The sequence below is a fragment of the Monodelphis domestica genome, chromosome 6 (assembly GCF_027887165.1).
Source record: "Monodelphis domestica isolate mMonDom1 chromosome 6, mMonDom1.pri, whole genome shotgun sequence".
NCBI lineage: Eukaryota > Metazoa > Chordata > Mammalia > Didelphimorphia > Didelphidae > Monodelphis > Monodelphis domestica.
In genome coordinates this window covers 239,095,408-239,111,141 of record NC_077232.1, presented here as the reverse complement: position 1 = coordinate 239,111,141, position 15,734 = coordinate 239,095,408, and the positions used below count along the sequence as shown (strand labels likewise).

The 15,734-nt window shown below is 35.3% G+C and overlaps 1 protein-coding gene across 1 annotated transcript in view; it reads left to right on the top strand.

Moving 5' to 3' along the window:
* LOC100011021 (bifunctional heparan sulfate N-deacetylase/N-sulfotransferase 3) overlaps positions 1-15,734 on the top strand; it is a 230,393-nt gene that overhangs the window by 82,807 nt on the left and 131,852 nt on the right. Inside the window, exon 4 of the mRNA XM_001362764.4 lies at positions 10,671-10,825. Coding sequence (XP_001362801.1) covers positions 10,671-10,825 — 155 coding nt within the window. The remainder of the gene's footprint in view (positions 1-10,670; positions 10,826-15,734) is intronic.

Here is a 15,734-nt window from a genome sequence, read left to right as displayed (position 1 = left end):
CAGTGAGTAAGTGAGGGGCACCTCTAGGTCCCTGGCAGCTGACTAAGACCACCAAAGACCTACCCCTGAGAGCAACTAGACCTGAGGCCCCAGCAGGCTGAAGAGTGCAGACCTTGGGCAGCTGCAAGGAGATAGCACAGAGAAGGGCAGCAAACAGTAGGAGCTGCAGAGATTCCATTGGTGGCCTCAGGCAAAAGCCATGCTCCTTAGCTCCATAGACAGAGAGCCTGCCCTCTTCACTCAGACTTCTGACTGGATAAGGAAGGAAAAAACACCAAAGTGATGGCAAACAGCACTCAGCAATAACAACTTCCCAACACCAAGAAAAACAAGAAGAAGGCATTGACCCTGGATAATTTTTATGGAGGAAAAATCCAGACTACAGAGTAAATAGCAGAAGAGCATATACAAATGAATGTACCCAAACTTTAAAAAAAAAAATGGAAATTTGCCATAAGCCCTTGATTTAAATTGGAGCTTATAAAAAAGATGGAAGGATTTGGCAAGGAAAGTGGGAAAAGTTCAAAAAGAAAATAACAGTTTAAAGGACAGGAACTCCCAATTGGAGAAACAGTTAGACACACACACACACGCACACACACACACAAAACAGGATAGACCAACACAAAAAAGAAAATTAGAAGATTAAAGCAGAAAACCAGTCCTTTAATTCCAGAATTAGGCAATTAGGAGCTAATGACCTTGTAAAATAGCAAGAATTAATAAAGAAAAGTCAAAAGACTGACAAAATAAAAGAAAACATAAAATATCTCCCTGAAAAGATGACGGATCAGGAAAACAGAGCACGAAGAGACAATTTGAGAATCATTGGTCTACCTGAAAACCCAGGAATGAACAGAAATCTTGACATTATACTACAAGAAATTAGCCAAGAAAACAGCCCTAAAGTTCTTGAACAAGGGGGAAAAACACCCTCCACACTAAATCCTCAAAACACAATCCCCAGGAATGTAATTGCCTAATTCAAGAGCTTCCAAGCTAAGGAGAAATTTTTGCAAGAAGCCACAAATAGAGACAATTCAGATATCAAGGATTACACAAGATCTGGATACTTCCACACTAAAGGACTTCAAGGCTTGGGATATGATACTGAGAAAGGAAAGAAAATTGGGTCTTCAACCAAAGATCACCTACCCATCAAAACTGACTATATACTTCCAGGGGAAAGTATGGGCATTCAACAAAAGAGAAGATTTCCAAGTATTTGTAAAGAAAAGACCGGAACTAAGTGGAAAGTTTGATATCCAAACATAAAAATCAAGAGAAACATAAAAAGGTAAATAAGAAAGAGAGGGGAAAGGGAAATGTTTTTTTTTTAATTTAAATTTTCTACTTTAATGGCTTCAATAAGATCAAATTATTTATATTAATATGGAAAGTGTTATGTATAACTATCAAAAATTATATTCACTATTATAGTAATTAGAAGAATCAGAGGTAGAGGTTGGGGTAATCAGTGGCAAAAGATGATATGCAGAAAAAGTAAAAGGGAGGGGGGAATAGAAGATGGCACCAAGAGAAACTTGAAGGAATAAGATAAATAGGATAATCTATATTACACAAAGAGGCACATGGGAAGGGGAGGGGAAGAATAATATTATAAGAAGGAGAAGAAGAGAGTACTAATAGGTAAAACTTAAACCTTATTCTCAGTGAATTCAATTCTGAGAGAGAAGAGCATCTATATGCATTGGGGTATGTAATTCTATCTTACCATATAGGGAAAGTGAGAAGAGAAAACCAAGGGGGAATTGGGTGGGGAGTACAAAAAGGGAGGGAAAGAGAGAGAGAGGAGGGAACTTAACAGACCCTAAAATAATAATAATAAGGGAACAAAAAGGAAGGGGGAAGAAAGGGAAGCATAATAAAGGTAGGGATTAGGGGGACTGATTAAAAGCAAACCATTGGTTTAAAAGGATATAGTGAAAGAAGAAAGGACAGAACTAGGAGAGAATATCAAAATGTTGGGGAATACACAAGTGACAATCATAACTTTGAACGTGAATGGGATTAATTCACCCATAAAACGAAAGCAAATCACAGAGTGGATTAGAAATCAAAATCCTACCATATTGTGATCTATAGGAAGCACACATGAGGCAGGTATACGCTAACAGGGTTAGAATTAAGGGTTGAATCAAAATCTATTGTGTCTCAACTGAGAAAAATAAGGTTTAGTTTCATGATATTTGACAAAGTCAAAGTAAAAATAGATCTGATTAAAAGATATAGGGAAGGTAATTACATCATGATAAAAGGCAGAATAGAGAATGAAGAAATATCAGCACTCAACATGTATGCATGGTATAGCATTCAAATTTCTAAAGGAGAAAGAAGTAGAGATAAAAGGAGGAAATAGATAATAAAACAATACTATTGGGACACCTGAACCTTCCTCTATCAGATCTAGGTAAAATCAAAACAAAAAAATAAATAAGAAAGAAGTAAGAGATGTGAATGAAATCTCAGAAAAAATTTGAGTTAATAGATATATGGAGAAAAATAAGTAGGGACAAAAAGGAATACATCTTTTCAGCAGCAAATGGTATATTCACAAAGATTGACCATGTACTAGGGCATAAAAACTTGGCAAACAAATGCAAAAAAGCAGAAATCATAAATGCAGCTTTTAAGATCACAATGCAATAAAAAGAATAATTAGTAAGTGTACATGGAGAGGTAAATAAAAAACAAATTGGAAACTGAATAATATGATTCTCCAAAATTGGTTAGTTAAGAACAAATCATAGAAACAATTAATAATTGCATTGAAGAAAATTAAAGGATGAAAGTTCCTTTCAAAGTCTATGGGATGCAGCCAAAGTGGTACTTAGAGGGAAATTTATATCCTTGAGTTGGTATATTAATAAATTAGGGAGGGCAGAGGTCAATGAATTGGACATGCAAATCATAAACTTTAAAAGTGAACAAATTAAAAATGCTCAGTTGAAAAATAAATTAGAGATCCTAAAAATTAAAGGAGAAATTAATAAAATTGAAAGTGAAAGAACCACTGATTTAATAAATAATACTAGAAGCTGGTATTTTGAAAAAAATAAATAAAATAGACAAAGTACTGGTCAACCTATTAAAAATAGGGAAAGAAGAAAACAACATTAACAGTATTAAAGATGAAAAGAAAGACCTCACCTCTAATGAAGAGGAAATTACGGCCATCATTAAAAACTATTTGCCCAATTATCTGGCAACAAATATGGCCATGTAAGTGATATGGATGGATATTTACAAAAATCTAAATTGCATATATTAACAGAAGAAGAAATAGAATACTTAAATAATCCTGTATCAGAAAAAGAAATTGGACCAGCCAACAAAGAACCCCCTAAGGAAAAAAAAATACCCAGGGCCTGATGGATTTACAAGTGAATTCTATAAATATTTAAAGAACAACTAATCCAAATATTATACAAACTATTTGACATAAAAAGCAAAGAAAGAGTTCTACCAAATTCCTTTTATGACAAAATATGGTACTGATTCCAAAACCAGGCAGGTCAAAAACAGAGAAATAAAACTATAGGCCAATCTCCTTAATGAATATAGATGCAAAAATTTTAAATAGGATATTAGCAAAAAGATGCCAGAAAGTGATCATGAGAGTTATTCATTATGATCACGTGGGATTTATACCAGGAATGCAAGGATGGTGTAATATTAGGAAAACTATCCACATAATTGACCATATCAACAAGCAAACCAACAAAAAACACACGATTATCTCAATAGATGAAGAAAAAGCCTTTGACAAAATATAACACTTATTCTTATTGAAAACACTAGAAAGTATAGGAATAGAGGGTCATTTCCTAAAAATAATAAACAGTATATATTTAAAACCATCAGCAAACATCATCTGCAATGGGGTTCAGGAGAAATGAACTTTTTAATGTTTTTTTTTTTCTAAATCAGTAAAAGAGTTTCTTGGTAGTTTGATGGGTATAGCACTAAATAAGTAAATGAGGGTGGGTAGGATTATCATTTTATTATGTTATGACATTATTATGTCAAGGAAATCCAGGGAAATAATGAAAAAAATGTTAAGAAAGGTGGCCTAGCACAAACTATTCTATTTAGCAGTGGTCATCAAAACAATATGGTACTGGATAAGAGACAGAAAGGAGAATCAGTGGAATAGACTTCAAGTAAGTGACCTCAGCAAAGCTATCTATGATAAACCCAATGATCACAGCTTTTGGGACATCCACTACTTGACAAAATCTGCTGGGGAAATTGGAAGACAATATGGGAGAGATTGGGTTTGGATCAACATCTCACACCCTACACCAAAATAAATTCAGAATAAGTGAATGATTTGAATATAAAGAAGGAAACTATAAGTATATTAGGTGAATCTAGAATAGTATTTTTGTCAGATCTTTGGGAAAGGAAAGATTTTTAAGATCAAGCCAGAGTTAGAAAAAATTACAAAATGTAAAATAAATAATTTTGATGACTAAATTTAAAAGTTTTTGTACAAATTAAACCAATGCAACCAAATTAAGAAGAGAAGCAAAAAATTGGGGGAAAAAATCTTCAGGAAAAAAACCTCTTGACAAACTTCTAATTGCTCAAAGTCATGAAGAACTAAATCAATTGTACACATAATCAATCCATTCCCCAATTGATAAATGGGAAAGGGACATGAATAGACAATTTTCAGATATAGAAATCAAAACTATTAATAAGCACATGAAAAAGTGTTCTAAATCTCTTATAGTCAGAGAAATGCAAATCAAAATAACTCTGAGGTGCCACTTCACACCTAGCAGATTGGCTAACATAACAGCAAAGGAAAGTACTGACTGTTGGGTAGGGATGTGGCAAAATTGGGATTAATGCATTGCTGGTGGTGTTGTGAATTGATCCAACCATTTTGGAGGGCAATTTGGTACTATGCCCAATGGGTGCTAAAAGTCTGTCTGCCTTTTTATGCACCCATACCACTGCTGGATTTATACCCCTAAGAGATAATACAGAAAAAAGACTAGTATAAGAATATTCATAGTTGTGCTCCTTGTGGTGGCAAAAAGTTGGAAAATGAGGAAATGCCCTCCAAATGGGGAATGGCTGAAGAAATTGTGATATCTGTTGGTGATAAAATATTATTGTGATCCAAGGAATAATGGACTGGAGGAATTCCATGTGAACAGGAAGGACCTCCAAAAATTGATGCAGAGTGAAAGGAGCAGAACCAGGAGAACATTGTACACAGAGAATGACACACTGTGGTACAATCAAATGTAATGGACTTCTCTAGTAGAGCAATGCAATAATCCAGAATAATTGGGAGGGATCTATGAGAAAGAACCCTATCCACATGCAGAGAAAGAATTGTGGGAGCAGAAACACAGACAAAAAAAAACTGCTTGATCACATGGGTCGATGGGGATATGATGAGGATATAGACTCTTAAATGATCACTCTAGTGAAAATATCAACAATATGGAAGTTGGTGTGATCTAAGATACATGTAAAACCTAGTGGAATTGGCTATGGAAGACATTTGGGGAATGGTTGGGGGAAGGGGAGGGAAAAACATGACTCATAACCATGGAAAAATATTTTAAATTGACTAAATAAATAAAATTTTCAAAAAATAAAGAATAGCATTAGGAAGGAAAGGACAAAGTTATTATTGATAACAGAATAGTCATTGAAGGTGTTATAAAGGTTTTGACCCATAAAAATAATTGTGTCTATCTGAGTGTGCACAGGAGTTCATTTGGGTGGGGAAAGAAAATATGGTATTTTGAAATTTCAGAATTATTGCCTACAGATGAGAATTTCTTTGATTGGGGCTTTTTGTTTATGGATAAATATTATTTTAAATATATAAGGAGTCATTTCTCACCCCTATTCCAGAATTAAATATATGAAATGAAAGTTGAAATATCTTCCATTGAAAAGTATTTTAGAAATAACTGCAAAGAATTAAAACATCACAGGGTCTAATTTTCCTATCAATATGGGTGTTCCTTCTCTAATGCATATTACAATTCATCATTCATTTCTATGCATCATAAATAGTTCTTATGTTGTTGTTACTTTTATTATTGTTGTTGTTATTGTTGTTGAGTTGTCACAGGCATGCCTAAATCTTCATGACCCCATTTGGGATTTTCTTGGGAAAGATACTAGAATGTTTTTCCATTTCCTTCTTCTGCTCATTTTACGGATGAAGAAACTGAGGCAAACAGGGCTAAGTTACTTACCCAGTGTCACACAGCTAGTAAGGTCTGAGTGAGGCCTGATTTGAATTTAGGTCTTCCTTATTCCAGGCTTGGCTCTCTAACCATAGTGACATCTAGCTGCTCAACTTTTGTTCATGCCCACCCCTAAATTAGTAATATGTGACAATAGATTCATTAATTTGGCAAATAAAAAACTGGCCACAGAGTCATAATACATATTGATATTTTAATTGTTGTGGTATATCTTTGTCATTATTGTTTTTAAGCAGATCCATGGCCAAAATAGTGGGCAATTTCAGAGGATCAATGAGAAAGAGGTGGGAATCCCACTAAATTTTATCTTTTCTTAAAAAAAATCTTTTGCATCACCAGCTTGTTGGCAATAGACACTTGAAGGAAATAGCATTGAAATATGATTAGGAATATATTATATATTCATACATATATCATCAAAGATAAAATTAAAAAGTATAAAGAAGCAAGACCAAGTCAATTGTAGTATTAATAGAAAAATAAAGTCAGGAGTTCTGCAAGCTTCCCTTGTGCAATTCTTACATCCTTTAGATTTATAGATCCTTTTATGTTGAATTCAGTAGAAATAATGGGTAATTTTTCTAAGGAGCTCTTCGAATCTGTCTCCTGGTATGGAAATAAAATAAAGCCCTTAGGCTGAACTAACAAGTAAAATAAGGTAAAGATAGGTTGCAAGAAAAATGCAGACATTAGAGATGGGAGAAGGATAGAGCTGAGGGACAATAGTAAGGGATTATTTACATAAACTGTAAAACCTGCAGATCCAAGTGAAAAGGACTCCCCAGGGAAAGAGAGTTTACCCATCTCTCTTCTGTGCTGCTCTCAGCTCAGTTTTAAGCACAAACATATGGCTGTGGAACTAGGAGAGAGGAATGAAATGATTATCTAAGGTTCCCCAAGAGAATGAGTACTCACAGGGTTCTATGCTTTCAGCTAGCTTTCAGGGTGGTGAAGCAACAGCTGAAGTAGCTGTAATCACACAGCTAGTATGATGTCCTATAGAAACAAAAATAATAATTGTAAATAGAGTGAGAATGAAAAAAAAACACTCCCACAACAGCATAGTGAGATGGATGATGAAGTGCATATGGGTAGGAAATAAGCCACCAGAAACAACTCACCTGCAGAATCTTGGATATGCAACCCATAGCTCTGGGTTCAAATTTTGTCCCTGTTACTAATGGTAAACTTTTTGTTTGTTTGTTTTTGCAATTTAGATCTTTCATTGTTAGGAGAAGCCTCTGTTGAAGAACTCCTTCTATCAGTAAAGATTAGAATCTTCTTTTCCATTTTGAAATCTTAAAAAATTGATTGGGATTTTGAAGTTACATAATTTAGGCAGGTTATCATATGGAGGGCTCTGAGTGGAATCCAGGTCTCTTTTCCTCCTCAGTCATTGAGTAGGTATATTTACACAAAACACTCATTTGAAGGATGTTTTCCTGACATCTATGAAGTACATTGTTTAATTACTTTTGTAACCATTTTAAAGGTGAGAAAACTGAAGATCAGAGAAATTAACTTGTTCAGAATCCTCCAAGCTAATTCCCATGAGCCTCAGTTTTTTGCTCATAAAAATGATATTTGAAGTTATTATTAATGCTAACCCTGTGTCAAACAAGGGCATCTTTACCAGCAACATCTTTGCTTGGACCCCCAAGAGTTTAGGTCTCTTTTTTTATCTTTTATTCACTAGGAATTCCACAGTCACCCGGTCCAATCTCCTTGAGCCTCCAGAATGAGAATTAAGTCATGGATTTTGGTTGTGAGGGTAAGAGGGATTTGGGTTGTGAGGAGTTGATTAGTTTCTGCAGTACAGACAGGGCAAGTGGGTAAGCATCCATAATAGCCAACAGGGCTGGAAAATATAAAAACAAAGGACAAAGTTGAGATTCAGGAAGAACTGAGACCAAATCCAGCATCAGGAATTTTATGAGCTATGTGAACCTGGGCAAGTGATTTAATCTCCAATTTATCTCATTTTCCCCATCCTTAAAATGGGGATAACAACAGTACCTACCTCGAGGGGTGATTGTAAAAATAAACTACAGAGCATTTTGTAAACCTTAACGTGCAATGTAAATACTAGCCATTTTTATTATTACCACTTCTAAGAGGATTTCAAAGGGGGGGAAGGGAGACCTGAAGAAATATGGCTTTGCACTGGCGATGCCTGAGGTAATAAGGAAAAGAAAATTCCTTTTCTGAAATGAAGTACTGAGCCAGATGAAAGTGAAAGTCATCAGTTCTTGTTAGGGCATTGCTTCATTTGTTCTCTTCTACATTCTTGCTTTATAAATCATGATGCTAGTTCTGTTGTTAGAGACTCAGTCAGCATCCTGTCCAGAAAGAGGAACAGTACTGAGGACCACGAGCTGAGTCTGCACTAGAGCAGGCACCGCGGAGGAGTCAAAGCTGAGCTGTGTTGTACCTCTCTAATGGGCTTAAGGGGGTGGTATGTTAGGGGATGTTTATGGGGAATGTTACTAGGGCTGGCAGATTTAATTAGGCTGGCCAGCCTTGGTGTCTTTCAATGGCACACGGTGAGACTCAGGTGAGCTCCCAGAATGTGGGAGGTGTGCGATGGTGCTGTCTGAGGTCCCTGATGAGGAATTTCCCGGTGTCTGTGTCTCTTCCCTGGATTGATGCTTCTGAGTCTGTGTGTCTGCTATCGTGGGATGATCATCCTCTTATGGCAAGCAGGGAGGCTTCCCATAATTAATGTCTAAGTCTATGATCCTCTTTGGGAGCTTTGGGTTGCAGCTTCACCTACATTTTTGACCAGGACTCATCCTGACACTTCATCCCCCTTCACCGTGAGGGTGCATTTGGAGAGGCGGTCCATAAGTCAGGATGACCAGATAACCCCATTCTATCGCTTTCACTTTGGTAAATCTTTCCCATTATCCAGTAAATCATACAGTCTGACTCCTTTCCTCCACTCTTAATTGGCATTCTTTTTCCTCTTGGTGGGGAAACAAAGTGAATGAGTAGCAGTGGAAAGGAACTAGGGAGCAGTTGGTTGTGACGGTATAGCAATCTGTCCATTGTCATTAGACTCGAGGGCCCTATTAAAAACTACTCCTTTAGCTCTGCCAGTTTCTACTACTACCATTAAAAGAGAGAGAGAGAGAAAAGGGGGGGGGTGGATTTCTTCCTTCACACAGTGAACATATAGTCTGAAGAATTTGGTGCTGTAAGAGATTGTGGGCTCAAATGTTCTGGCAGGCTGGATAATTTTATGACCATTAATATCATTTGAAGTTATGCCAGGAAAGTGGTTATTCACATTAAAGGGCTCACATTTCATGCTTTGGGAAATGAGCTGAATGCCTGGGGAAGCCAAAAGGGACTTTTTTTAATGCTTTCTTATGAGTTAAGAGCACTTTACTCTGAAGTTCAAATATTGGTTACTGTCAATGAGGGTGGGGGGGGAAGTAGAGAGAAAAGAGCAAAAGCCAGCTATGAGACAATAGAAGCCTATTGAAAGGGTTGATTGCTGAATTAAGCCTCTATGTTGAATCCAAAAGGCCATCCTCCTTTAGAGAGAGGCCATGAAATAGGATGGACCAGACTTTCTAATTATTTGTAAATGACACTGCAGACAGATTATGAAGATATTTTATCAACTCTTATCACCTATATTGTCCTTTTCTAGCCTTCATTCTTTTTGTCTCTTATTTCCATTGTTTTCTCCATCCCTTCCCCCCTCCCCCATCTGCAGGACCACCTTGAACTCATCTAGTCCAACACTAAGCAATACCATCTAACATGCTGGATGTAGAGACAGGAAGACAGGTTTTTCTGTTGGTTTATGCATGTACCAGTTAACGATTATGATCCTTAGAGGCTAAACATAAGAATTATTCTTTGCTAATCTCTCTTCTGGGTTAAAGGAGGTCAAACATCAAGAAACAGATTATTCTGAAACATAACTACCATCTCAATTGAAAATTACATTTTTCCTATTTTTCCTCTAACCTTTACATATATATGAATATATTTATAAATGTATATATATATTTATATTTATTATATTTTTCATTTCCTTCAACATTTATTATTGCTCTCTAGTGGTCATTTTATATGGATTATCCAGATGTACTATCTTAATACTCTAAAATCATTACCCATTTGTTTCATTTTTGGCAAACTAGACAGAAACAAAGGAAAACTGAATGATTTTTAACTGGAAATTCTAGAAAACCAATGAAGAAATGGATATTTTATACTGCTGTGACTTGGTCAATTTGTTTTGTGATTAAAATCTTTCAAGTTTTTGACCATTATTCTGCCATCAAAATATGGAAGCTGTGTAACCAGAACAAGACATCTAACACAGCTATTAATGCACATCCTCTCACTGTGAATGGAAGGAATGATACGATCTTTTTCTCTCTATAGGAACTGAAGCAGAAGATGAAGGGGATGACCTCTTGCTGGGGTCGGTGGATGAGTTCTGGTGGTTTCCTCATATGTGGAGTCACATGCAGCCCCATCTCTTCCACAATGAGTCATCTCTGGTGGAGCAGATGATTCTTAACAAAAAATTTGCCTTAGTAAGTAGCACTTTTTGACCTTTGGATTTAACTAATAATGGTGTATTTATGGAGAATAGAGCACCAGATTTTTTTACACTCATGGTGGAGGAATTATTTTTTGCATTATCATGAGGACTTGTGATATCACAGCAAGAGAGACAGGCATGTAATAAGGAGATAGTTTTGAACCCTTCCTCCAGAGCAAATAATCTAACTTTCAAAGAACTTCATTACCTGTAACAAGGTGAATGGTACTGATCCTTCCTACTAATAAGGTCATACATTTCAAGCTTGAAGGGATCTAATTAATCTAATCCAATATCCTCAATTTATAGATTCAGAAATGGAATATTAGAGAAGTTAAATAAGTTAACCTAAGTCTCAGAAGGAATACACTGTGGAGTCATAATTTTAAAATAAATTTTCTAATTCCAAATCCATCTTTGACAATTTTAACATTAGGAAAGTAATTCACAAATTGTGTAGCCATAAAGTGAAGCAGCTTATTCAGGAAATAGGAGATAGAATGGTGATCTCAGAATCAGGAAGATTTGAATCTGAATCCTACTTAGATCCTTAACAGCTGTGTGAAGCTGGGCCAATCACATAGCCTCTCTCAGATTCAGCTTCTCATTTTAAAAATAGTGAAAATAATAGTAACTATCATAGAGGATCATTGCAAAAAACAGCTGAGATTATATATATGTAAAATGCCCGACCAACCTAACGACCTAGGTACATATTGATATTGTTATTAATTCCTTATTATAAGAAAGTTCACCAGTACAAGATTTGAACTTTGCCATCATTGTGTACCTACTATTTGTCAATCACTATTCCCTATATTTTGGATAAGATAATTAGTGGAATTATTTCTAACATCCACACACAAAATTGAATCATTTTGGTACAGACATACCATGAGACAATGGTTCCTATATATCAACAGGTTGCAATTTCTTTAAGAGGATAAGTTATATGAATATAAAATGGCTAAATAACAATGTAATAACATTTAAGTGCCTCTCTGAGTTTGGAAAGGCACATTGCATAATGAATAGAAAGGTGATTCAAAGCCAGGGACATATTAGTTCAAGTCCCATCTCTGAAAATTTTTCTTGTGGGACCCTTGACAAATCAAGACATTCCTACTATTTACCAAACACTGTGCTTTGTATTTGCTCCAAGTAACTTTTAAAGACCCTAAGTTACTGATTAAAAATATTTAGGGGTTCCCTGTTTTTTTAAAGACCCCAAACTAAAGCATTTGGAGTAGTTCTCATTTGAGAGTTGCCATACCAAATAATTAACAGATTCAGTTCCTAACACCATAAGCAGAGTACTTTACAAGAAGCTAAGGGAGATACCCCCAATTAATAGATTGTAGCTTAAGAGCTAGAAAAAAACACATAAAACATTTAGGCTCATTTTCTTATTTTATGATTGAGTGCAATTTACAGTTTGGTAGGCTTATAAGGCACCAAGAGATAGACAATATGCATTGTTCATTTTAAAGTATACGAGAGATATATGGAATATAGTGCTACATAATTCCTGAAAAGGAAAATCTGATTCAAGAGATCAGGACTTCTATGACCTGGAATTTTATCATTGTGTCCATTCCCACTAATACTGATATTAACCCATCTGAGAGTTATTAGGATTTAACATTTCTATATCCCCTTAAGTTTATTTTACCCAATGGAACCACACTGACCTAATGAGAAATTGGCATAGGACTATAATAGAGAAACATTGGTTGTTATATTGGAGACAAGAAGTGCCTTGATAGTGCAGAAGATGGTATAAATGATTAATGGCCATGGCCAGCTTCATGGAATAGATAAACCTTGGCCTACCCTAGACACTAAATAGTGAAGGGAATTTATATTGATGAAAGGGAAATGTATAATATATAGTGGGAGCACTGTAGGCAACTACTTAGAATTGGGGATAATGAGAAAAATAACTTAGCCAGAGGGCAGTGCCTGCATTATGAAAAAGGAGGAAAAATATTTGGAGAGGGAGGAGCCAGATTAGAAATGTCCTTGATTATCACAATGGAGAATCTTATTGTGATTGATTTGTATGTCCTATTTGAATTGCAATGGATTTCAGAGGCCATCTAATCTGAGTTGTATCCAAATCAGGAATTACTTAGAATTTTATAGCTTAGAATTATAGCTAGCATTTAACCTGACTGTTTAAATACTTAAGTACCAGAGTGCTCACTGCAAGACAATTTGTGACATTTTTTCAATAACTGTTGAATGTTAGGAAATTTTATCCCACTTTAAAGTTGAAATCTACCCCTGTATAATTTCCTCTCTCATTCCTTCTTTTGCCCTCTGCAACTAGTTAGAACAAATCTAAACTGATATTTGATTTGGGTTTTGATGCACCCAGTGACAGAGCTCCCTGGGCAGAACTTCCTCTACCAATATAGACCTGCAACTTCTTTGCAAATTCTGACCTTAGGGCACTAATTGATTGAGTGAATGGCCAAAGCTAGTCTATAGAAAAGACAGGACTTCTCCCCAATTGACAATGTCCCAGAAGGCTTAAGGGAGTTTCAAGTTTCATTTGCTTTAAACTATTAATGATTAAAGCTGTACTCGGACTTTCAGGACACTGTGTATTAATGAGATCACAAATCTTGACCTATAAACTCCACTATGTCTGTGATGCTATTGATTTGGATGTTCCCTCCAAAGATGCAAACGGAAATCTGCCTGAGCATTCTGTATTACTCTTGTCCATTTCCTCCTATGTCTACTGCAGAGGGCCCACCCAATCTTTTTTAATCCATCCCTCACTTCTTCTGACATGGAGAGGTTATTGGTGGAAGATTCTGTTTCTTTAGTGGCTATCCCTTATCATGTGAACTGTCTTGGTTTCCCAATTTATAATCTCCTTCAAGATATCTTTTGCTATCATTATTCTTCAAAAGTTTTTCATTGGTTTCATGTAGCTATAAAATTGCATATATACAACAAATTGTGATATTAATTCCTTTTGTTTTTATATTTATATATATTTATATTTATATAATTTTATATATTACATTGGATACATATCCAATATTCCTTTTGTTTTTATAGATTGGGAATTAAAAGTAAAACCTAACAAAATTACTTAAATAATTCATCACCAAGGTTGGACTTGGCAATAACATTATTTTTTAAAAGCTATTTATCTAAAAGTATGTATAAAAAAAAGCTATGGCTAAAATGAGGCAGTTGTTATTGTAATTGAGGAGAAAATAACGTGCATTAAAAGTTACCCTAGATACAAAGTGAAGGTAATGATGATCATAATAGAGATGCAAGGGGATTAAAGCATAATAAATATGAATTTAGAGGAAAATTAATTTCTGTGAATTGTACTAAAGAGCAAAAATGGAAAGGAAGGCATTATATTTTACAGTGATATTGATTATAATGATCTAGATAACTAAGAATGAAAAGATGTCAATGCAGTAACATTAGTCATAACATTATATGTACTTTGTGTATTTAGAGGAGCAGTATTATGAGAACTGGCTTTGAAGTCAGGAAGATTTTAGTTCAGACTCTACCCCTGATATATACATAGTCTGTGAGCATAAGGAAATCCCTTGATTTCACAGTGCCTCAGGCAATGTACTATACTAGATATTACATACTACAAATTACATTCTAATACCATAATTTACTGTTGTGATATTTTTTCTGAATTGGAATAGTCTGTTTCTAATCTGATGTTTTACACACTGGTGACATGACAGGTCTGGACACTTTCTCCCCTGCCAAAAAAAAGCTCAAAGTAAAATAATATTGAAAAATATTTAAATGAGGCTAGGTGTTTTAGTTGATTTGGGGCTGGTCATGCCATCAGAAATACCTGGGTTCACATTTTGCCTCTGACATTTACAAGTTGTGTCACTGAGCAAATCCTTTAATTGTGGTATACTTCAGGCAATTTCCCAGGATTTATCTATTAAACAATAGGTGGTTGTCAATCTGATCTAGTTGATGGAAGCTTTCCTTGTGAGTGGAATCATAGATCCTGTATGCAAGTATTATGATTGGCATGTTGTAGAAAATCCCACAAATATATACCCAATGCTCACAAGCAAATCTCCAGGTGCTGGTTCAGTGTCTTCATTTAAGGATATTATATTTATGCACATGACTGCTTTAATTCTATTAACCACATTTCTTTGATGAAATCAAGAAACTCTACAATGATACCTAATCCATAACAGAAACCATAGACTTCAGCATGGACAATAGACATCTCAGATGTAAACTGAGGCAATAGGAAAGAATTGTTACCCTATATCCAATGCAACAACATCTATTTCACCTACAATTGCCCTTATATTCTAGTGGTCTAACTGAAATAGTATTATCAGACCCTAATGGTTCAGTTTGGCCACAAAGAGATGTTCTGAGTTAAGGGATTTTCTCAGAAAGTAGATACTCAGCCAAAAATTGAAATTTAAAAGCATTTAAACTTGGTCACTAAATGTACTATTTCTCCACAGTATTTTCCCATATTTCACAGCTATTTTCTGTAAAAATGGGGTAGATGGATTATTTGGTAATCTTCCTCTGGCACCTGGTAGAAACTGGCAGCAAGAGAGAATAATTTCTCTCTTGGCAAGCTGCCTAGATATAGAGTTGTTGGTCTTTTGGCTGATCAACATTTCAAAGAATTCTGATCATCATTTAAATGCTACCAGATTAAATCTGAAACCCAGGTGATGTGCTAGGATTGTTTAACCCCTTGGTAATTAATGTATCTGAGAGAACTGGGAATTTCAGATATTTTTTATGCAGGGAAGAATAAAATGTATTATAACTAGCTCAGGACCACAAAGGAATACGACACCTGTCCTTTGTTATAATTTAGTTTTAAAAACACAGAAAAATATTTTAAGTGT